This window comes from Anabrus simplex, chromosome 5 (assembly GCF_040414725.1).
Source record: "Anabrus simplex isolate iqAnaSimp1 chromosome 5, ASM4041472v1, whole genome shotgun sequence".
NCBI classification, from domain to species: Eukaryota; Metazoa; Arthropoda; class Insecta; order Orthoptera; family Tettigoniidae; genus Anabrus; species Anabrus simplex.
The window spans coordinates 198,017,163-198,043,344 of record NC_090269.1 but is presented as its reverse complement, the minus strand read 5'-3'; the positions used below and the strand labels follow the sequence as shown (position 1 = coordinate 198,043,344).

The window sequence follows — 26,182 nt, the reverse complement described above, 5'->3', positions numbered from 1 at the left end:
ATGTAAAAATGGCATTTTTATTTCTGTTAGGTTTGTCTGGTATAAGGTTTGTGGACAACTTGTTTTTAATCTTATGTATTAGGCGGTTTACCATTTCGATCTTGTATCCATTAATTTTGGCAAGATTCCTTATGTACTTTAATTTGGTTTTTAAGTTTGTACTGGATAATGGAATTCTTAAAGCTCGGTATATCAGGCTGTGAAAAGATGCCTGTTTTTGTGTTCCGTGTTGTAGTGAAGAATTATTTATGGTTACTTACGAATGTGTAGTTATTGGTTCGGGTGACCTTCATATCTAAGAAGTTTAAGGAGCCTTTATCCTCATCTTCTTTTGTAAAATTTACGTTAGAGTTGATGTTGTTTTAAGTTTTCTAATATTTCGTTGCTATTGGTGACATTCTTATCAATTATTACAAATGTGTCATCCACATACCTCAACCACAAACAAATTCCTTTAATGTCGGTTTTGATTTTTGTGTGCTCTATAGTGTCCATGTAGATATCAGCTAGGATGCCTGAAATTGGGTCTTCCATCGCTAGGCTGTTCTGTTTATAATTTATTTTATTAAAAGTGAAATAGTTGTTATCTAATGTAAACTTTAATATATTGTCATGAATTCGTCGATCTCCATTTTACTGAGGCTACTGTGTTTACAGATGTTATTATAGATAATATTAATAGTGTCTCTGGTCGGGATGTTTGAATACATGTTAACTACGTCAAAGGAGCACATTGTGTGATAGGGTTGTAGGTTGAAATTGTTAAGGGTCTCGCAAAAATCAATTGAATTCTTTAAGGGCTGCTTATTATTAAATGTGTAGTGTCTTTTGAGGAAGCTATGAATGTATTTTGAAATTTAATATCACAACATATCTCATCTCAATTTTTCATAAACAATAGTATAATCATTTTTAAAAAAATTGTTTGTTTTAAGATTAGCTAATGTGCTGATGATGCCCAATAAGAAGGGCGAAATATGTCCACAACTTTTCAATCTTTTATGATTATTTAACCACAAAACGTGGTATGGTAGGTATTGAATAGGTGAATAATAAATGTATACTTTGTAAATTGAATGTGATCACTGCTGTCAGTACGGACCAAAAAATGAGATTAATGACTTGTAATATCGGTACAGTAGCAGAGTTCAAAGATCAGACCAGAGTTGTGGAGAAATGCAGAGAACTACTACGTTAAATAATTCCACAAACATTACATTACCGCCTTCCTTTCTGTGACTGGCCGTTCCTAAACTATTGCCACCAAAGCAGCGTTGATAAATTCCTGTGGAATTCATTCTTTGCCTTTAAAACATACAGAATGACGCGTTTATCAGTTCTTGTATTTTCACTCAACATTATTTACACTTTAAATTTAATTACAGCATCTTGGTATTGAACGATTTGCACTTTAGAAATACTGTTGTTTTAATTCCTGTGCGGTTATGGAAAATTGACAACATTGCATCGGCCATCGAAGCCCACGAGCTCGGAAGCCATTTAACGCTTGTGATTTGTTGTAGTCTATTACGTGTTTTACTTTTCTGTGTTATACTTGCGAAAATTGGCAAAATGAAACGAACAATGTCTCACAAATTGACTGATGTGAGTAAAAAAAACAGTGTACTCTTTTAGATTTCCTCGGAAGTAGGTGCGAAAATGTAACACAAAGTGATACAGAAGCGAGCAAATGTGAGAAAACACTTGATGGAAGTGCCGATTGTAGTGTTCAGGATGACAATGGCCAGTGTAAACATTTATGGTGTTCAAAATAATAAGTCAAACATTAAAAATACGTCGAATTTTCAATTTTGAAGCAAACAAAATATCAGCAATCGTGGCTTGAATTACTACCGTGGCTGCGCTATGAAGAAGGAACTGTGAAGTGTAAATTGTGCAGTAACTTTCCTAGTATTAAAAAAAACTAACCCCATGGTTAGAGGAATGTTTTCTTCGCGTTAACAATGTAACTGTTCGCTCTCTACTGGTTCTCATTAGAGGAGATGAAAGTTAATGCTTTGGGGACACATGAATATAAATATAACTATATGTAGCTTGCCCGCAAGTTGCCACGCAAATATAATCAGTTATCATTCCATGGTTTCCCATTTCTCTATGTAATGTTTGGGCGCCAGCGTTACAGTTTTAAACAAAACTGTACCGCAAAATTTTTATTTACTAGTATAAAGACTTATACTTAAATCACATGGGTAGGATTGTAATAATTAACCATTAACTATTACTTGAGAAAGAAAATTAACGCAATATAAAATAAAATGAATTTATTATACAAAAATGAGATGAATCAGTAAAGTTCCTTTAAGCTCGGAGGGATTTTAGAATTTACGTTACTGAAATTTAATGTTGCTTGCTTTATCTAATTGAGGCTCACCAATTACAGCTTCCGTTGAGGTCATCTATTTTCCGTGGTTACTCGTTCCCCTCTTCTCGTTGTAGAATTGGCTACATGGACATACTTCCTTCCTTCTGTGATATGGTTTGGGCTATCTGGACTAGCACTCCCTAATTGCCTAGTCTTTAAATTAGACATTGGCCCTATACTTGTGAAAATTGATCACCGTTGATCGTAGGAGAAGAAAATTCAGAGATATGAATTTTTCTATGCTATCAGAAATCTCAATCCAACTTAGCTATTCTACTAATACAATACAGTGTTGTACCAAATTCCGTGGACTTGAACTAAACGTAGTTCTTCATCCCGAATAATTAATGAATATATCACAAGCCGTAAGCTTGTTTTGTCTCACCCTGATCCGACAGCATCACAGCAGCTAAGTACTGTTAAAAATTAAATAATTGAAAAAGAGGTTCAACCTATTCAATACATAAAAGAAAGAAATGTAGTGATTACATTCTTATTTAATAGTAACTATAAATGGGACCGGTTTCGACCCTAGTCCAGGTCATCATCAGCCGTAAAAACATGTAAAACAATGCATATGAAAAAGAAAAAGAAAAAGATTAAGTGAATTCTGGATCGGTAAAAGATGAAACATAAATTAATGATGGGGGTAGAAATTGTGAGTCACTTAGAAGAAAACAGTACGTAATATTAAGAATGGTAGTATGGCACACGCAATGATAGGCGAAGTCTCACAATGTTTATGAATATTGGAGAACGGTCAAATGGGTCAGTTTCCACACTATGTCAGGCACAAAGTCACAACACTATCAAATAATATATGAAGATCATAATTAACTTGAAGTCGCAGACGAATAGATTTGTAGAAGCAAACTACCAGCTCCCGGTGATCAGCGCGGCACATTCAAGGTCATGCGTGTGCCATACTACCATTCTTAATATTACATACTGTTTTCTTCTAAGTGACTCACAATTTCTACCCCCATCATTAATTTATGTTTCATCTTTTACCGATCCAGAATTCACTTAATCTTTTTCTTTTTCATATGCATTGTTTTACATGTTTTTACGGCTGATGATGACCTGGACTAGGGTCGAAACCGGTCCCATTTATAGTTACTATTAAATAAGAATGTAATCACTACATTTCTTTCTTTTATGTATTGAATAGGTTGAACCTCTTTTTCAATTATTTAATTTTTAACGTTAATACTTTCAATACGGAACAACGACATTTTTATCTTTAAAAGCTAAGTACTGTGTCGAAGCGACAACACACTGTACGAAAAATAACTATGCCTGGAAGCGACCACTCACTGTCTCAAGAATTATAAAGTAGTTGTGTTTCTGGTAGTGAGTGAGTCGAGGGTTGCTCCGCGCTAGATAATATCACCGGGCTCTCCCCACTCTTGGTAACAGCTAAATACCAAATCTCTATACAACGAAGCACCTGATTTGTAGATCCCATTATCATCTCCCTCTCTTCATTCTTCACAAGTAACCAGTAGGTGTGGCGATTATGTAGTTTCCTTGCTTGCTAGCCTCGCACGCAGGTCGCTGTGTAATAACTTTTGCTCATGAGTTAAACCCGTGAGTCATCCAACTTCCCCGCTTCAAGAATAACTTTTCCGTGTACACAAGTATGTGATGAAATGACACTAACTCTGTCTCAACATTAACCATATTTACAGTACATAATGAATTCCTATCCTACATAATATAATAATTTAAATAATAAATGATGTTCTAATACATACAATATGATTCCAAAGGCCTTATTTACAAATGAAGTTAAATTAATTTGTCTTTATGAATAATTGCCGATGGCGGATAATCTTGATATCAAGTGATATCGCGTAAAAGGATTGTATACTAAATTAGTATGGCTGGAGAAGCCTGGATGGTTACAACGATAAACATGACAAAAAATATTTTGAAGCGATTTTGCGATATCTTTACAAATTATATGTTTCTGGTTAAGAAAATATGGATATTTTGTTTGCGAATTAAAGTGATAAGGCCATTTTAGAGTGAAATTCAATTATTTTGCGAAAAGCGCGATATTACAGTGAAATCTGTAGTGAATAACGAACTTGACATTTTGTTCAAAGATTATGTACAGAAATAAAAGCAAGACCGAACTAAGATTCATCAACAGGAAAGAAATATGTTATCATTAATGTTCTGCAAAATCTCTTTAAGACATGGCATCAAAGAAATGGGGTTGGTTCCAGGCTTCTTACCAAACGAAATGTTTGGAATGTTGTTCTTGTGGTAGCTGGTAATCCCACCCCAGCCTGTCTCCTCACGGCACTGTGCAGTCCTGGAATACGTAATGACGTCTACAAGCAGCACAATTGGCTGGTGTATTTCTGCTTCGTGGTCAGGTAAAATTAAGAGAGTGATCACAGACAGTAGCGAAGATGGGTCGCTCGACACGTGTTCCGGTGCACAGCAGAGCTAAGCAGTTTGCGAGTGAAGGTTTATGCGTTTTGGAAAGCAATATTTTAATGTGCAAATTTTGTAATCTTCGTTTCGAGTGGGAGAAAAAAGATATAGTCTCAAAACATTGTTTTAAAAATAAGGAACATTCAGAACGTAAATTTAGCACTCCAACAGTGAAACGGCAGGCAACAATAAAACCCTCATTAGATATGCAAAAGAAAGCTAAGAGTGGAAAAATATAATTTATTCACGAAACAACAGCGATGCTACTCAAAGCCAACATCTCGCTAGAGAAGGTCCGGAAATGGCTTCAAAAGTATGTGCCAGGTATGTACAGTCTATCAATTAAACCTCCACAATTAACGATCAGTGATAGTAATAAAACCTTTAATGATTAATTTTAGAATTTCATTAAAGCGAAATTAAAGCGATACAGCACTATCTATTTCACAAAATAACACAAAAATTACTATTTTTCTCGCGAAATCGTTCAAAAATTAATGCGAAAAATCATGTCTCTACTCATGGTACTACATTTTTGAAGGGCCTTCGCCTACCAAGCGGCCGCTGCTCAGCCCGGAGGTCTGCAGATTACGAGGTGTCGTGTGGTCAGCGCAGCAAATCCTCTCGGAACTTTCCTAGTATTGCCGACTAAAGTTCTAGTCTTATCTGGATTTTCAGGACCATTTAAACTGGAAACTTCTGAAAAACATGACAAATCCTATCCTCACTCAAGTGTCATGAGGATGAAAGTTTCAAGAAAAATCCTGAATGTGCACCTTTAGCTAATTGCTTAAAGAAAATGGATGCTAATATGTTACAGTATATGAATGCATTGTCCATGGCATCTTATCGTGTTGCAAAAAATAACTGGCCCTACACTGATTTTGAAGGTTTGGTTGCATTGTTAAGCATATTGAATGTTACTGATTCAGGAAAGTATGTGAATGATAAACTCTGCAGAGAATTTATTTCATCCATTCCCTCAGATCTTCGTGAAGATTTGATATGTTAAATTAAGAAAGGTTCATATGTCAGTATCTTACTTGATGGATCGACAGATACATGTGTTGATGCGGAGCTGATACTTTACATTCGCTTTTTAAAAGAAAATAAGGTGAATGAGACATTTCTTTCTGTTGTGTCATTGGAGGATGCAACAAGTGATGGCTATATGGAAGCAATAGAAACAGAATTGCTTCAGTTAGGGCTTGGAGAACTCCTCACGGGTACAAAACTAACAGATATAGGGACTGATGAAACACCATATATGATTGGTGTCCGTAATGGTTTGGTAACAACATCTGAAAAAATCGATAACTTGGTAAACGTTCTTGATGTTGCACATCAACTCAGACTCATTGTTCTTCACTCGCTGAAAAATGTGAAACTTAAAATCATTGATGACATTGATTCTACACTCAAGAAAATCTTAAGTTTTATCGGCATTTGCCAAAACGACTTCACCAACTGAAGAAAATTTCGGAGTTACAGGAATGTGAAATATCTAAATTGCAGTACTTACACAAAGATAGATGGGTTTCAAGCAAATTAAATGCTTTGCAAGCAGTTGTCAAGGACAGGGAATGCCTATTGGTGCATTTAGAGAATATTTCTGAAAGGAAAGGTGAAGAAGGAATTGTGGCTTAACGTCTTCTGAAGAAGATTGGGGACTTCAAATATGTCATTACAATTCACTTCTTGTATGACTATCTGAGTATATTCAAAAAACTTTCACTTGTATTTTAGAGACATGATTCTGATTTTAAGTCAGGTAAGAGTACATGTAAATAATACAATTCATTCATTGCAGCAACTTCAGAACAAGGGCCCAATGGAAGAAAAATTTGTTTCTGCTACAACACTTTCTGCAGTTTTCAGTGGAATACAGTTATCAGGTGTGTCAGATAAGAATTTCACGAGCGACAAGGAACATATTTTGGCAAGTGAAATTAACTTTCTGAAAGACACATTTCTTCAAAATGAGGATATTCTAAGTGCCGCTGGTGTTTTTGACACATACTCCTGGCCATCAGGAAAAAAAAATTGAAAATTATGGCAACAGTGAAATACAGCTTCTTGCCACTTATTTTTCAAAACACCTTCAAATTGAGAGGAACAACGTAGCAGACATACTGAGCGAGTGGTATGAGTTCAAAGTGGTCTGGAAAAGTCTTCCACTGAATGATTTACTCGAAAAATCGCAGACTGTGAAAGGACAATTTCCGATTTTAGGAAAGCTCCACAGTATAGTGGCAGCTATTTCTGTATCGACCTCATCATGTGAGCGTTTCTGTATCGACCTCATCATGTGAGCGAGGGTTCAGCGCAATGAATATTATTAACACAAACTGCGAATCAAGCTTGCCGTGAAGAACTTGAGTGATCTCATGATGATATCTTTGAATGGACCATTTATAAAGTAATTTGATACAATAAAATGTATTGATCATTGGTATTTTGGTGGGAAATCAAACACGCATGTAATGTAATTTCAAAAGATGCTGACCTTGAATGCAACTGGTGACTGTTTGGGATAGTATTTCTTAAAATATAAATTGTTTCTGTTCCATTCTTATATGAATTGATAGACTAGACTATTTAAGGCCACATTTCAAAAACAATACGTAGCTTTATCCTAGTCTAAACTGTGGTTTTCATAATCTTTATTTGCAAGAAATGTGCTGGCTCCTGATAAAAAGATGCTGGCTACTGAATTATTTCTAATTTTTTCTACCCCTGCTCATGACGTTATCCATTATTCAAACTACCAGGATTGAAATATCACCATAGAATAATCACATACATGCTAATTGATATGGCAAATTTAGAAAACTAGACTCTGATAAATATATGTCGCTATATCATTATTATCACTTGCAATAATATATTGTGTGTTTGCTTCCTTCTTTGCTTCGACTACTTCAGGACAACTAAAATTCTATATCTATCACATCTTATATCTACTAAAGTAAAAAAAAAAAAAAAAATTGAGAAGAACATTATTTTACAAAGTTGCTGACTTGACTGCCAGGGTCCAGGTTGCACGTGGCCTAAGTCTCCTCTTTATTTTCACGGGATATGTGTGGTTTTGGGCTCACCTCTACATTTTAGCACTCCATCCCATCAATATGGACCAGGTTACAAATCAAGATATTAGATCCTCTCATGGAATGAGCCTGAAACAATCTTTTTGTGTGTTATACTACGGTTTATTACTATCAGTTATCCTCAATCCTTCTGCTTAGTGTCAAGCTGGAATCTTTGACATTGACACTTTTTGCAGTTAACAATAACATAAAAATAATTGATTCTCTCTTTTTCAACATAACCAGAATAATATAGTAAGAGAATCATTACTTAATGTGCCTTCTAATATACCTTTAAAGAGTATAGTTTCTATAATTAGGCGTACGTGGCGCCACCAGCATACTGTCGCACCTTAGATGTTTTACTCTTCTATGGCATTCATTACTTATTTTCTTTGGTTTCGTCTAATATATCGCTCTTCGTTGCGATTTTATTTTATGTAAATAAATATTGCACAAGAACGCGTTCACTTCCCTGCATAAATTACTTTATTTACACTGTACGTCACAACACACAATTATACACAGTAGCAAATGACACTATATATAACACTCAATAGCGGTGTACCCTGAAGTCGATTCTGACCAGTACAGATATCAACAACACTGACTCACGCACTTTAACATGCACTCTCTTGAATTCACCGCCTCATTCTCTCGAGTCCAATACTCAGACTCTACCTTGGAGCCCAACAGTCACTCCCAGTCCATCACTTGTCTGAGTCCTACGAACTGAGAACTCACTTCAATGACAGACAGCTTGATATTTATACTATTTGATCAACCATCTAGAATGATCAACTTCTGGAAGAGTTCTTACAACACTCTAATGGAACACACTCAAAACATCGATTGACCAGCTAGTCGAATGGGTACTCGAACATTCGTCGACTATTTACTAATCCATATGGAAACATCTACAACATTCATAATGTCTCTATATCTATCTGGATAATAAAACCTTACAGTAAGTTTCCAGAACCCTTCATATATACCAAATTATAGTACAGTAAGTCTAACATACGAACATTATGGAATTTTCTATCGCTTTTGACTACATGGATTTTGAGGTTAAACAATATGTATTTGAGGTTATACAATGTTACACTACATGTTTACAGGGAAATCGTGTACTAGTCATGTTTAACACTTAATAAAAGATAATTTTGGATTAAATAAAGTATAATTAAAATATATTAAACATAATAATTGAAGGTTTTACGTCAGTTACGATGTCGTACCTACGACAATTATCCCTCTACAACCTACCAAAAACATGAAATTCATAACCTTCAATATCTACCCTGTACGTTCCTTAATCTAGGTCTTAAATTATATCTAGGTGTCCTTATATGTATGTCTTCGTCTCTCTTAGTCCTCACTATTCAATTACACTTAGACTACCTCAATCACCCTGTCTTCTCGTTGGCACTGTTGCAATTCACATTTCGTAGCCAGATAGTTCGTTCGGTGGCCACCACTTTTCCATGAGGGATCCACTGGGTATGGTTGACGATGTCCCTGTTCTCGGTAGCAATGATCTGCAGGTCCTTGCGTGGCAGTCGACAGTCCACTGACTTTCCACTCGCCCGTATCTCGGTGTTCTACCAGGGCCCATGCGTCTTCGTAGTCCACCGGTGTGATGTACGGGAGAGGCTTGCACGTCGTGGACTTGGCGCTGTTGAGTCTCGTCTTTTTCCGGGGGGCTGAATTCAGTGTTCCTACCGGCATATGGTTTTGTGCCAGGACTAGTGTCCTGGTCAGGTGGCACCCTCGTTTGTTGGTCGTTGGTGCTACAATGATCCCGTTGTCCCGTGGAGTTGCCATCTTCACGACGCCGGATCCGCCATCATTGCTTGTAGGCTTCACCCGTGTCTCCAGAGCTGTCATACTTTCACATAGCGCACTCGCTGTTTCCGTTGGGCCTTGAACTACGGACTCCACCATCGCTACAATGATCACGTCGTCCCGTGGAGTTGCTATCTTCACGACGCCGGAGCTGCCGTCACCGCTTGCAGGCTTCACCCATGTCTCCAGAGCTGTTGTACTTTCACACAGCGCACTTGCTGTTTCCGCTGGGCCCTGAACTACGGACTCCACCGAGGCTCGTACTTCGTTTTCCAAAGACTTGATTTGGTCCTTTATTCCTTGAGACTGGGCCTCAATTTTCCACCCGAGTTTTTCGGATCGGGCCTCGATTTTTCCAGACTGGGCCTCGATTTCACCCTTGAGTTTTTCGGACTGGGCCTGAATCAAAGCAATTAGTTGTGCGAACATACTGCGTACCTGGTCGTTGGTTTCTTCCTCCAAGGTGACTTCGAAGTCGAAACTGCCTGGGTCCTCTCCGTTGTCTATCAAATCCTGGCACAGCATCTGTTGTAAGTTTGCTTTGCTTCCAGCCGTCGGTAAACCTCGGGATGTCAGCGCTTTCCGTAACATCACCAAGCTCATTTGGTTGATCTTCATTGCTGAGTCTTGAAGTGTCCTGTCCAGTCCTGTCACGGTCGCCAATTTATCGTTCTACGTTGCGATTTTATTTTATGTAAATAAATATCACACAAGAACTCATTCACTTCCTTGTATAAATTACTTTATTTACACTGTACGTCACAACACACAATTATACACAGTAGCAAATGACACTATATACAACACTCAATAGCGGAGTACCCTGAAGTCGATTCTGACCAGTACAGATATCAACAACACTGACTCGCACACTAGAATATGTACTCTCTTGAATTCACCGCCTCATTCTCTCGAGTCCAATACTCAGACTCCACCTCGGAGCCCAACAGTCACTCCCAGTCTATCACTTGTCTTGAGTCCTACGAACTGAGAACTCACTTCAATGACTGACAGCTCGATATTTATACTATTCGATCAACCATCTAGAATGATCAACTTCTGGAAGAGTTCTTACAACACTCTAATGGAACACACTTGAAACATCGATCGACCAGCTAGTCGAATGGGTGCTCGAACATTCGTCGACTATTTACTAATCCATATGGAAACATCTACAACATTCGTAATATCTCTACATGTATCTGGATAATAAAACCTTACAGTAAGTTTCCAGAACCCTTCGAATATAACAAATTATAGTACAATAAGTCTAACATACGAACATTATGGAATTTTCTACCGCTTTTGACTATATGGATTTTGAGGTTAAACAATACGTATTTGAGGTTATACAATGTTATACTACATATTTACAGGGAAATCATGTATTAGTCATGTTTAACACCCAATAAAAGATAAATTAGCATTAAATAAACTATAATTAAAATATATTAAACATAATAATTGAAGGTTTTACATCAGTTACGATGTCGTACCGACAACAAATATAATGTGTTAATTACAACATACAGAATATACAAATTAATACTAAATGATTACTATATACATAATTAGATTATAATGTTACAAAAGTCCATATCTCACTGTTTAGGTTTCCTACTTGTAATATATACATTAATTCCGTCACATGCAACTATATCAGACCAGGATCCCTTCTAAGTCCGGCATCATGTTTGAAGAACTTTGCCGTGCTCGAATCCTCGTGCCTGCACTCTCGCTATTTCAGTTATGGTCCTTCTGATCTATACCATGGGAAAACTGCACAGTACAACTTGTCTGGTTACCAGTGGCCTATTGCGAGCTTAATCCAATCAAGCTGATTTGGGCTTACGTAAAAGGGAAAATAGCAAAAACCAATATTGCTATTACGTTAGAAAATGGTTGAGGTATGGACGCAATTAACGCTTTATGCCGAGAAATCTTACGTACCGTGCCCCCTGAACTCTGGAAACAATGTATTAAACATGCTAAGAAAATTGAAGACCACTACTTGGAGAAAGATGGACTGTCTGAAAATGTCCCTTATTTAGAGCCTGTCATAATCAACATGAATGTCAGCAGTACCGATTCATCGTAAAACAGTGATTTTTCAGACGAAGAAAATTGAAATAATTAAATATTGTAAATAATAATGTAAATAACCCTTGTAAAAATTTGTGATATTTCTAAATTAGGAAGCCAACCCTTTTTTAACATGCCATTGAAAGTCCAAAGACCTTGTGTGGAAAGGTGATGCAAAGTCAAATTTATAAGAGGAAATAAAATTAAAGGTTGAGAGTAAACAAAAAGCTGTGTTCATTGCGCACATGATTACTACTCAACGCGGCAACACTGCACCCGATTTCACCACTCGGCCTGTTGTTAATCACACTGTCCGGCATACACAAAATCTCCCTTCAATATTACTCTTCATAAATTCAGTACCACACTATATAATTACAGTGGTTGTAGTTTCTGATAATCATGACCGAGTGCTTCAAAACAAAGCCAAGTTTCTTGTTGTATGTTTATCCTGGGCTGAGAAAGAGTTGCTTTAGGAAAATGATAAGAACTTTCCTTGGGGTGGTTGAAAAAAATTGTATTTTGAGTAATACACTACAAATATAATATGTGGTTATAACATGTAAAAGTTTCATTACCATCAGCATACCTGTCAACCCTTCCGATTTACCCGGAAACTTTCCTTTTTTAACTAGTCTTCCGGTTTTCTGATTTATTTTTAATTCTTCCTATTTTTTGACCAATATAACCTGCAGTACGGTCAATACTCTTCCCCTACGATAAAGGATACATTTTTATGTGCTTGTGTAATTTACCCAACCTAATTTTCAAGCATATTTATTTGATGCCTTATTTCGCGAGTGTATTGTCCATCGCCTTCATGTATTATGTTTCCTGTTTGCTACAGCAACATGTGTGCTTTTACGGCTGGGCATTCAGGACGGCAATTGTCCTATGAACAAGAGAGGCTAGCGTGTGCTAGCGACTCAGTTAATCGGGACGAAAGAATGAGGTCTTATTGTGTGGTTCGCGCACTTTTAGCATCGTTTCTGCGCGTAATTTAGTTGGCATTGCAGGCTACGTGTTCATTTTAGCAGTTCTATGCTTTTTCACGTGTCAAGGTCGTATGTTAATGTATGAGACATACCGATCTGTTCTGTATGTGGTAGTTTCGCGTATTTCATTGTTTTATGTTCATTCTTACTTCATAATTTAAATGAGTTGAATGTATTTCAGGGAGTTGTGTTGGTGACAGTTTCTGCTATTTTCTCTTCACGTTATGGCCAAAAAACATAACAAACGTTATCTCTAAGTGTTCAGAGATACCTATAAAATTAAATTTTCAATAATTTTACTATGTAATAAAGGAAACTGTTATGAGTTTTGTTGAATGTGTCGGTGTGATATAAATACAGTGGAACCTGGATATCTCGAATCACCTTGGGAGATATTTTATTTCGAGTTATCGAAATTTCGAGATACAAAGAATACCGTTTTTAAGCATTATAGCACATAATTGAATCATATGTATATATGGGCTATTACTGAATACATTATTTTTAACAGTACTTAAAAATATATGAAGAAACTCTATTTTACAGTATCACTTTAATTATAACACTTATTATAGTAACTTTTTAGAAGACAGGATACAGTACATACAGTAGTGAGGCAAGAGTCATAGCTCCGTTAACACTTTTGGAAAAAAAAAAATCCGTTAGCCTATTCTATTTGTTGCAGTTAACTTTTCCTCCCTTCACGTTGAAACTTCTCGTCAATACCACGCAGCAGAGTTTCGTAAATGGAGCTTGTCATCCGCTACTGCTGGGCTTGCTTTCATACGTGACTGGTAATTAATTGACATTACACGTTATAATTCTCAAGTTAGTTCCGTATTGTAATGTATGTAAATACAAAGTATGTTAAAAGCGTTATTTTTAATATCGACCTATTCAATACAAAGAGATCTAGTATATTAAGAATTAAATCTTATCATAAAAAGTTACAAGGGACATGTTACGCCCATTTTAAGGGCATCATCAGCCTCAAACTCAAACCTGTAATGTGAATAATCAGGATTCAGATTGTTCTTACAATTCGTAAAAAGAGGATATCAATGTAGGTGTTTGTTTAACATAAAATTATTAGAATGTCCTTGGTTAAAATTGTAGTATCAAGCTGCAAGTCACAAGCCAATTTTCCAATCACTAGAAGGTCTAGTTTTTCTCTTCCCATCATATTAGTTCCCAGCTTCCCTGTAACCCTTCATTTATTTGTTAACTGTTCCTCACAAACCACAAATGCCGTATTGCACAGTTAATGTTGCACAAAATTTGAGTTAGAGTAGTTTTTTTGCTTCAAGGGAAGAAATGTTTGCTTCGAGAAATCGAGAAATTCATGTAACCGAATTTCGAGTAATAGAGAAATAAATACACGTGAAGAATAGGACAGATTATTTTCACCATGTTGGTCCGTATTGACTTGTATTCAAATTTCTGTAAAATATTTTCACCGCCTTGTCAATACTTATACATTTTATTTAATTTAATTACCGTACATGTACATGTTTCGAGAGCCACCGCTCTCTTCTTCAGCGGTGCCAAACATTAATTGATCCTTGGCCTATGGTACAATGGTATAATATAACATATATATATGAATTTTGAAAATTGTTACAACAATTTCTCTTAGTTTCACCTTTCCTATTTACTATGTCATTTGTTGCAGATTTTAATGGAATTTCCTAACTAATGTAATCTATTAAATTAATCTCTATATGTTAATTTATGTCCTCATTTACATCTGAAAGAATAATTATTTCTTCTTGTCTAAATTTAACATTTACTTGTCATTTAGTGGAAATCCTTAAATCAATTTGTAAAATAATAGATAACATCTATAAATAGTCTTTATCCTAAAATCGTAAAATGATAAATAATAAATATCAATTCGTAAAATATAAATAACATTTATAAAATTAGTTATCCTTTAAAATGTTTCTGCTCCCTTCTTTCTTCTTAAAGTCTGCTATAATTTTCTAGACCTCTCATATCAGAATATCTTCTCTTAATCTTGTCCAATTCCTTAAATAAATAAACCAAACAAACTAACTTTAGAGATCTTTTGCGAAAAAAGACGGTTACTCAGATGTCTGGAGAAATTAGGCCTAAATAATAAATAATAAATAATGCCTAAATATGAGAGGTCTAGAAAATTATAGCAGACTTTAAGAAGAGAGCAGAAACATTTTAAAGGATAACTAATTTTATAGATGTTATTTATATTTTACGAATTTATATTTATTATTTATGATTTTACGATTTTAGGATAAAGACTATTTATAGATGTTATCTATTATTTTACAAATTGATTTATTTAAGGATTTCCACTAAATGACAAGTAAATGTTAAATTTAGACAAGAAGAAATAATTATTCTTTCAGATGTAAATAAGGACATAAATTAACATATAGAGATTAATTTAATAGATGACATTAGTTAGGAAATTTCCAGTAAATTGCAACAAATGACATAGTAAATAGGAAAGGTGAAACTAAGAGAAATTGTTGTAACAATTTTCAAAATTCATATACAGTAGAGTCTCGATTCTCCGACTTAAACGGGACCTGGAGTATGTCGGATTACCGAAAATGTCGGATAATACAGAATAACTTTGAAAATGAACTAAAACAAACAGGAAGGCTATACTATATTATGTACTATGTTTTACGGGACTCTATTTATTAACTTATTAATTCAATTGTACAGTAGATGCAGTACTCTTTTCTTACTATACCTGTAGCCAGGTGCAGATGTCTTGGCTTGGGCTGCAAGAGTTTTGATGACAGCATCTTGAAATTCAGCCCAGTCTCATCACAATTAAAAATCTGATCAGCGGATGATCCTTCAGCAAGAATTATTTCTTGAAATTGTCTTTTAAATTTCACAACCCCATCGGATTTATCTGACAGTTTTTCTCCACAGATATTAAGCTGCCCAATGCCGTACTGTTTTTTTCCACCGATCAAGCCACCAAGCACTGGCAGTAAAATTAGGGTCCCTTTATTAAACTCCTTCTGGATATACACTGCCATTTCTTGCAGAATGGGGCCAGATATTGACAAGCCCTTTTCCTGGTTTTTGGTGAACCAAAGAAATAGTGCTTCACTTACATTTTCGTAATCTCATTTTTCATTTTTTTCTTTTCTAATTTTCAGCGCATCACTTGTTGCTCTGGTAGAGCACCACTTTTCAATTTATTCCCTCGGATGTTTCCAGTCTCCCACTGTAACACATCCAACACCATAATCTGAAGCCATTTTTTGGAGAGTTTCCCCTTTGTCCAGTCTCTTTAATCCACTCTACTTGTCTTCCACAGACACAATCACTTTCTTACGTTTACTCGCCATACTCACAGAGGATATGAAAACTATAACATCCGCACCCAACCAATACTACATTGAACAATCCTACCGCATGACTGCCAGTGCTTGTGTCACGGTCGCACCCTAAAGTTCAAATTAAGCCTACCAGTGTCGGACAACACGGAGTGTCGGATAAGCGAAGGTCGGTTGAGCGAGACTCTACTGTATATATATTATATTATACCATTGTACCATAGTCCAAGGATCAATTAATATTTGGCACCGCTGAAGAAGAGAGCGGTGGCTCTCGAAACATGTACATGTACGGTAATTAAATAAAATAAAATGTGTAAGTATTGACAAGGTGGGGAAAATATTTTACAGAAATAACAATAGGACAAACGGCCGGAAAATTTTACTTCGAGATACTGAAAATTCGAGTAATGGAGGTTCAAGATATCTAGGTTCGACTGTATTATTATTCGTATATATGTTTCGTAAATGAGAGTGATAAGGTACATTTTCCTTGTAACCATTTTTTTGTTTTTTTTGTGTGAGATTTAAACACTGTCAGGTAACAAAATCACTTTGCCATGTCTTCTGGCCCATTCCGGTCGTCTTTGGATCAATGCGTGATTTAAATTAATCATTTGTTGGCGGTAGCGTTGTGCAGTAACAGTTTCGCTGAGCTTCAAGAGTTCATAATACACAATAGGATACCGCTCGGGTCCCACCAGGCATAAAGCATGATCTTCTTGCCGAAGCGACTTGGCCTTGGTGTTGAAGGACCGGCTTTGCCTGGTGACAGCCATGATTTTTCTGCTTTGGGTTTTTAAAATAAATCAATTTTTTGTCACCCCTCGCAATTCATTACAAAAATTATTTTCTTTCGTGGCGTTGAAGCAGCATCTCACAAGTGACTTTGCGATTTTCCATTTGCCATTCATTCAAATCGTGTGGGACCCAGTTACTGAGTTTATTGATCTTCCCCATTGCTCGTAAACGTCTGCTGATTGTTGCTTGTGACACATTTCATGCTTGTGCCAATTACTGTAGAGTTTGACTCCAGAGTGTGCACTATCTTTCACATAGAAATCGTGTCTCACATGTTCTAATCGATGGAGCGTGTTCACCATATACCAGGAAACAATGACTTTCTACAGCCTTTTTCTTTTGATTAAATGTGAAAAGCAGTGCATGCTGCAAATGTTCTTTTTGGACACAAACATTGACATGATCACTGAATGATACAACACAGACACTAGTGTTTGGCAGACTCAACTTGTGCATGTTGGTAGGTTAATGTCAGACGAACAAACTGATGTATGTGTCAAATTCATATGCTGCATACTGTTCGCTGGCACCATCTCGTAGAGAAACTGTAAAAGACTTAGGCATACACCTGGTATCTAGCATGCTGTGTCTGGAAAGGAAGATGCCAAATGCCGAAGTGCTGATTTACGGCTCAACAGATCAAGGAGTTCTGCATCCCCTTCGTGTGATCATGCCGAAGTGCAGAAGTGCAAGGTGCTGCTGGCAATTCCTTTGATGCGAGACAGTGCATCTGCTACTACGTTGGAGGAGCCTTCAATGGGGCTTGTGGTCTGTATAAATTGTAAACTGCTGGGCTTCCAAAATGTATCTGAAGTGCTGCACTGCTTCATAAACTGCAAGCAACTGCCGGTAGTAGGCTGGCCATTCAGTTTACTTTGGAGATAATTTCTTAGAGAAGAAGGCTAGTGGCTGCCAGGCATCGTCCCATATTGTTGGAGGCTAGCTCCAATAGCGTTGTTGAATGCATACGGGAACAATCCCAATGGAGTTTGCAGATCGGGATGCGCTAGGAGGGTAGCTTGAGCAAGGCTTTCTTTACAGGCGGCAAAGATGCATTCCATTTCTGGTGTCCAGGGTACTGGTTGAGAGCCATGTAAATTGGATACAGATGCGTGGAGGGGAGCCTGGTACTGCGATGCTGAGGGAAGGAACCGATGGTAGAAATTGATCATTCTCAAGAAACATCTGAGATCACGTGCAGTTTTCGGGAGAGGAAATTTCAGCAGAACTGTGATGCTTTCCGCCAGTGATTGTGTCCCTGTGGCGGAGACTTCGTATCCAAGAAAGATGACTCTCGGAGATGCTAAGACGCTCTCGGTACTTTGATGAGGATGCCATACTCAGAAAGGCGGTGGAAGAGAGGTCGCAGGTGGCGCCTGTGTTCTTCGTAACTTAGAGAAGACCAACATGCCGTCGACGTACGCAGACGTGAAATCCAGACCAGATAGTACTTTGTCTATGAATCTCTGAAAGGTTTGACCAGCATTGCATAGTCCGAAGGTCATGAAAGTTACTAGAGTCGAAAGGGTGTTATGATTGCGATCTTTGGAATGTCACTTGGGTTCATGGGAATTTGGTTGTAGGCCTCCTCTAGGTCGATTACAGAGAAAATAATGCATCCATGGAGCTGATGGCTGAAATCGTGAAGATGCCGAGGTGGATATCTGTGAGGAACGGTCCGTGAGTTTAAGGAACGGTAATCTCTGCAGGGCCCCCAGCCTTCATCCTTCTTCAGTACTAAATCATTTGGTGATGACCAAGGACCCTCAGAGCATCGTGCTGTATGTTCCAAAAGCATGACATCAAACTCCTTCTTAGAGATCTGGAGACGATCCGGGGTGAGATGACGAGCCCGGCAGGATACAGGTGGTCCTGGTGTAGTGCGAATGAAATGTACCGTAGAATGGCGTACTTAATGCGGGGCTCCAGATGGACGAGTGAGGTCAGGAAATTCCTTTAAAATTTCATGAAACATAGTCGGTACATTGACAGCCTTCACACTGGATTGTGAAAAGGTTTAACATTTTTACATAATTGAAGTTAAAAAGTGTGTTAAAACCTATGAAGAATTAGCAGTTTGGACATTTACTGATAAGCCTGTAATGCTGTCGACCAAGCGTTTTTTACTATAGTCTGGCAGAAGATGGTATAGGCGAGAGTCCCATATGTATGAATTGTGGAATTATTAGTGGCTGTGAGTTCATAACTGGTCTGATGGCGACACCCCTTCAGGAATTTATGTGCGGGAAGCAACTCAAAGTCAAATAAATATGAAAGTTTATTTGTTCCACCTTTTCAATACATAAAAAGAATTTTAAAAAAGAATTAAAACTGTAGGGACATGTTTCGCTCTTTAATTAAGAGCATCATCAGCCTATATCTCAAACTGAAAGGTAAATAATCAGGTATCTGATTGTAATTAAATTAAATATAAATGTGAAGATGATGTTACAAATGGTGAGCGAAATGGTTGGCAACAGTTTAAAGATTAAAATATGGATAGTTGTAAAATTTATACACCCTCCTGAAAGTCCTTGTTTTAATATAGCAAATAGGTGTCCTGTGGAGGTTGAGGGTGTAATGGAAAACTAATAGATCCTAAACAGATTGATTAACACATTAATGAATAAAATGTAGCTGAGGCATGGACACTAACTGAGACCATGTGCAAGAGATTGCAAGCATTTGAAATGTGGACGTACCGAAGGATGCTGAAGATACCTTAGACAGCTAAAATGACCAATATAGACGTTTTGCACCGTATGAACAAAGAACCAGAAATTCTCACTACCATCAAGAGAAGGAAACTAGAATACTTTGATCATATGATGCGGAACTCTAAATACCACCTTCTGCAGGTAATACTCCAAGGGAAAATTAATGGAAAACGTGGTCCAGGGAGAAGTAGGACATCATGGCTCGGCAACTTGAGCCAGTGGTTTGGGATGACAAAGCTTACTCTGTTCAGAACAGCTATGAACAAACAGCAGATCATGCTACTGATCGCCAACGTTCTGCGAGGACATGGCACATGAATAATAATAATAATAATAATAATAATAATAATAATAATAATAATAATAATAATAATAATAATAAGAATAAGAATAAGAATAAGAATAATTCCAAATGGTGGATTAATACATTGTTCACTTCAAGTGAGGTCTAAGGTAAATTGCTAAGTTGAAACAAGAAGAGTAATAGAGAAAATTTAACAGTGCTAAATATTTCGAATATTGGGAATAAATCAGAGTGGAGTTCAGATCCAATTCTTAAAATTTATAGCATAGAGATGCTTCTGTGGTCCATTTTAAGTGAGGTTTATAATATTATGTGAAGAAATAAAATTGTAGTCCTCCAGAAGTCCGAGAGAAGAAGGGTGCTTGATGGTAAGTGGCTTGTCAAATGGTAGTTGGAAGGAGTAACTTGTGTAGAACTGAAAGAGAAATTAGGATTGAAGTCTTTTTAGTAATGTTGCAATAAGTTGGCTTACAGAAGAGTTGAAGAGAAAATGTTGTTACAAACATTTGACAAGCCACTTACCATCAAGCACCCATTTTCTCTCAGACTTCTGGAGGACTGGATATTCTCAAATATATTGAACAAGATGCCTTTATTAACTATATGTAGTAAGATGTCTAAGTCTTAATTTCGGGAAGTAAAGGAGTCATTGAAATCATTCATGTAGTCGCTCATAGCCAAAAATCCAATTGTATTTTTTGGTGTTCATATGTTCTTTATTAAAGAGTTAGGAACTCCTCCCTGTTTGACCAATGTAACTAGTGTCACATTGGTAATAATTTAGTTTGTAAGATGCTAGAATTGGAATATTTATTAATGCACTTGAAAATGTGTGTATTGTAGAAAAGTTCGGCTTTGGTGGTGTTAGTTCTGAATGCAATCTTAAAATTATGTCTTTTATGTATGTTTGTTATCTGATATAAATTGCTATTATTAAAGGTGAAACTGACAAAATCCTTCTTTTCTTAGGCTCTATGTTATTGAGTATAATAATTGTAGTATTCATCATATTTATTTATAGATGCTGAATAGATATGAGCATGTAGTCAGCCCTATGGTGCGATGTGTGGTGGTTTTGCATCAGGAGTATGAGTGCCACAGCATCGTGCATGAAGTCATACAGGAATTGGCACGTATTGATCCCTCTGAATCTGAAGTGACTCCGTCCAGTGGCCGTTCCCATGCACAGTTCATTGTTGAATTAGCAGAATGCATTCCTAAAGATGTTGCTCCACATGTCAAATTATTGTTGCGCTTTCTTGATATGGAGGTAGGTAGATACATCACTATTTTCATATCAGCATAGATAGATAATTTGTTAGATTCTTAAGTGCTGATCCTTTAAGTAATAGTTGAAGCTCTAGATTGCTGGTGTTAATGAGAGTTGCTAGTTCTTTTTTTATTTATGATTGTCACACATCCTATTGCATTGAACCTTATCTGAAAGAAAAGCCATAGTTTCAGTGAATATCACTTTATTCACTATTGCATTATAGAAGTTGTTTTCAAGTGTGGAATTTTCATTTTCAAATCAACTTAAGTTGATTTTTGTGAGTATAAAAAATATACAGTGCCTTTTTGCAACACACTTATTGATATACGGTAATATAAAGAAGCAGTTGCATGTAATATAAAACTGTGTACATATTTATAAGGTAATTATAATAACAGTGAACCTTCACTAATTTGGAATTTGTGATAATTCGGACTGGTTTTCATCGCAAAGAATGCCACAATATTGTATTGGGCATCTTTTGCGTCAAGGCCAGTAAAATATCAAATGCAACACCCCACCTCACTTCCCATTCTCTCCATCCGTGGCCGATATGGAGTATCGTTTATGGTCAGAAGCAAGACACAAGACACAGTGCCTGCTCAGTTCGCTTGCTGAAGTCCATATGATGAGTTACGGTTATTGTACATTGGGTTAAGTTAATGTCTGTGAGTGCTTAAAAGGGCATGACAGTGATATTCTGTTGTCTTCTCTATAATACAGTAAAAAAGATGAGTTTCAGGGGTAAATAACCCCCTATTGGTGAGGAACGCAGACAAAGAATACACCTATGGTATCCCCTGCCTGTCGTAAGAGGCGACTAAACGGGGCAACCAAGGGGTGATTAAATTAGAACCATGAGACTACTTGTGATTAGTACCATTACATGAGGCCATGGATCTGCGTTATCTAGGAGTAGAACCCTTATGTGAGGAAGGCCACAGGTCTGGGCGTTGCCTGTGGTCAGTACCATCTTGGGTATCCCAACGAGGTGGAGGGGTTGGCACTCGGCTACGCGGACTAATATCCCTGCGAGAAGAGGTGCCGTACGTTGCGCAGGAATGTGTCAGTTCCCCTGTGTTCAGAGTGAGTCTGAGTTACCCATGAGCAGTACCACTATATTATGAAGAAGACCAAGAGTCTTTGTTCCCTCTTTTTAGTACCACTATGTGAGGAACACCACAGGTTTGGCTGTTGCAGTACCACTATGTGAAGAACACCATGGGTCTGTGTTGCCTGAGAGTAGTACCATTATGTGAGGAACACTATTATTTATTTTTTTATTTACTTATTCATGAAGCATAAGATACAGCTACACTAAGCAAATTTCACTTGCACTGTCAACAGACTATTTAACAAACGTATACTTTCATAACAAAATATAACAAACATAACAAAATATAACAAGATCAGGTAAACAGCCTACTAATAAATGTGTGATATGCTGGGGGTTTGCAATGCCTATCATAACTATCGCTAGGTGAACAGCAGCGAGAGTATACGTGGCCTGAGCTTGGTTCCACTAAGTGAGAAACACATCGGGAATACCGGCACCCCTGATTAGTCCCACTATGAGGAGCACCATGGGTATGTGTTGCTTGCGAGTGGTGCCCTTATGTGAGAAATACCATGGGTGTGTGTAGCCTGCGAGTGGTGCCATTGTGTGTGCCATAGCATAGATCTGCATTACCTGTGGTTAGTACCACCATGCAAGGAACACCACGAGTCTACGTTACCTGTGATTAGTACTACTATAGGAAGAACACCGTTGTTCTGCTTTACCAGTATGGGTACTGTTATGAGGGGCTGGTGACCTGGATTTTGGACCCCTCTTTATAACAAGCATCATTTCAGAAAAGAAGGCATTGTTAATTTGATCCACTTTTTGTTTTGGATTCAGGGTCGTTTTTTTCATCATAATTCGTTTTATATTTTAGTCAGTGGATACATTTTGAAGTTTCAATTTGTTGCACTTCGTACCATTAGGGGCTGATGACCTAGCCGTTAGGCCCCTTTACACAACAATCATAATCATAATCATCATTTTCATCAACAGGAGTAAATAGAGATAGCTACTGCTAAATTTAGAAGATAAAAAGAGAGTGTTGGATAAAATCCAAGCTGGTGTATCTGCTCAGAGTGTTATGACAGAGTTTGGCATTGGTAAGTCAAACTTTGAACATATTTTGGTGGCAGAAAACAATAATGGAAACTGGATCTAAACTGACCACCATTGATGATGCTGTGTACAACTGGTACAAAAACCAATGCCCTGTCAGAGTTTCTGTAAGAGGAGTTGAACTGCAGGCTGTAGCAAAAGGATTTGCTGAATATAATAGAACAAAGATTCCGTAATCGGCACATTATCTCTAATAGGAAAGTTTATGGGGAAGGTTTAAGTGCAGACTTCGTAAATGTTGAACCATTTTGTAACCTTCCTTGAGCAGGTTAACACATGAATGACAACTACGGATAGGATGTGGGAAGCGGCATTGAACTCTGGCCAAAAATTTGAAGAAGGTAAATTTTCCCTTGGGTCTCACAATAAATATATTGTAATATTAATAACATTCTCAAAATTTCAAGGGGTTAGAAAATTCAGGTAATAAAGGAATGAAACAAAAGTTGGTAACACTTTCTTTAACACGTGTGCAGCATTTTAAGAGAAAGATTAAAGTTACATGTGCCTCAGCTGAGGGCTAGTCCCATTCTACACAGCCAAAAGATTAATGAATTTTTACACCAGCTCAGCGGCAAAAGGAAACTGGGTCATTGCTGAAACACTTCATGCCGATGACTCAAAGAAATGATTGCTAGAGTTAGGTTAAATGGAATTACAAGATGGCAAATAAGATGATTAAGTTAAATTAATATAAGCAAGAAGGTTAAAAAAGGGTGTTTGCCTCCAACAAGATGAGAATGCTTTTAGATGAAAGCCAAGTCATTGTGACGTAAAATTAACGATGATCGCTAGATCAAAGGCTGAACTCCTGCATAGTAAAAGGAAATTTTACATTTAAATGTTAGTTGCGTTAATCAAACATGAAAGAATGAAGAGTGCTTACCCTGAGGTAGTTACAATCTCATGAAGGAGAGATCTGTGTGCGAGCACAACCGTTCGCTAACCTGGTCACATGATAAAGACCCGGATGCTACATCGCTCCGACCGAAGGAGCAGGGAAGATCCAGAAACAAGAAGTGGAGCATAGGGCATCAGTGAACTTATGCCACCGAACTCTGTTCTGCGCCATCGTTCTGATTTTGATCCAGGTCTTCCCTCCTTTCTCTATTCCTTCTGCTATTACACTCCTCCTCCATGTGTTTCTTGGTCTGCCTCTTCTGCTATCTTGTGGGTTCCATTCTACGGCTTGTCTTGATATTTTGTATTTATCTTGCCGTAATGTATGCCCAATCCACTTCCATTCCCTGTGACGCATCTCATTGAGTGTCAGTGGGTGTTTTATGGGTTCTTCTCCACAGCTCTTCATTGGAGATTACTTGGGGCTACTGAGGTGATTCGATACATCGAGGTTCCACTGTAATATCAAGAGTGCCATTTTCAACTGGGCCAGCTGATGGAGTGAAGTTAAAACTTCAACCCTTCGAAATGCATGGAATAATCTTGTTCAACAAAGAAACAGAGTATAGTCTTAAAGGAGTAGAAGATTTGGATTTCCGGTGTGCGTTCAGAGTTACAACCATGGAGTATGTTTGTGACTAGTTGGATTAAGATGATAATTTTGGCTACCAAATCCTGACTGAGGATGAATCTGGACTACCAAAATATTATGTTACACTAAAAGAGATGGAGACAACAAATGATAAAAGAACAGTACAGAAGAAGTCTCAGCCAAAAATAAGTTCCTTCTCTAAGTCATCAACTGATATTGCCATGGCATCAACATCAGCCTCTTTGGCTGTTGTGGACCGAACCAATATAGATTCAGATGACAGCAGCAAGTAACTGTTAAAGTACCATTTTACAGTAAATGTATCATATAAATTTCCAGCTGAAGACGAAGAATGCACAATATAGTGAATATTCATTAAAAAATAATTTTTTGTAAAGAACATAACAGTGTATATTGTTATCAAGCCCATTTAACCCTTTCCCGCCCTTAGCGCCCGACTCTTCGCTTTGCCTTCCGGTCCTTAGCGCCCGAAAGCGCCCGGCTGCATTATCTGCACACTTACGCGAGATATGCGACAGTTTTTTGTTTTCTTCGGCTTTGAAGTGTTTATGAGGCATTTATGAACACGCAGTACGATCTACAAGGCTTAGGAAATGAAGGAATAGTTATAATCTGTCTTGATGTCCCCTAGGAAACGGTCTTGAACTTCCGCGAGCGCGGGACAGCTGTTTCGTTCGTAAACATGGCGAGATTGAATACTGCAGATATTGAAACCAAGCTGAATATAGGTGACGAAAATGACACAGAATCGTTGAGTAGGGGTGGAGGGGAATTTTTAGTGAGGAAATAACTTATCAACGAAGATAATTTTAGTGAAAACAGTGATGTAAGTGAAAACGGATATCGAGAATTCGGACCTGATTGCGATGCCGCGGCATTTCGTTACTCCGAATGATTATATGGATGATGTTGAACCTGTCCATGATTTCTAAAGAGTATTACGAGAAATATATTATTTTTGACATAAATGTTCGGAGGAGACAAACTATTCAGTGAGATAGCCACTTGCACATATATCAATGCAGCATTCAAACAGGCATATTCCGGAAACATAGATACAGAATGTGAAGGCACTTGCTCAGGGGAAATAGAAGCTGATATACAGTATACATTCCACTTCCCAAATCACGTGTTTATTGGTTTAGAGGGATTCATACAACATGAGAATATGACAAATAGAGCCTACCTTTGTGTCGAGTACCACAATCAGCG

At 37.3% G+C, this 26,182-nt stretch overlaps 1 protein-coding gene across 2 annotated transcripts in view; it reads left to right on the top strand.

The window, feature by feature from the left end:
* The window catches only part of Cap-D2 (CAP-D2 condensin subunit), a 410,800-nt gene that overhangs the window by 106,952 nt on the left and 277,666 nt on the right, over positions 1-26,182 (top strand). For both annotated transcript variants that reach the window (XM_067148430.2, XM_067148432.2), the window contains exon 6: positions 21,027-21,275. In XM_067148430.2, coding sequence (XP_067004531.2) covers positions 21,027-21,275 — 249 coding nt within the window. The remainder of the gene's footprint in view (positions 1-21,026; positions 21,276-26,182) is intronic.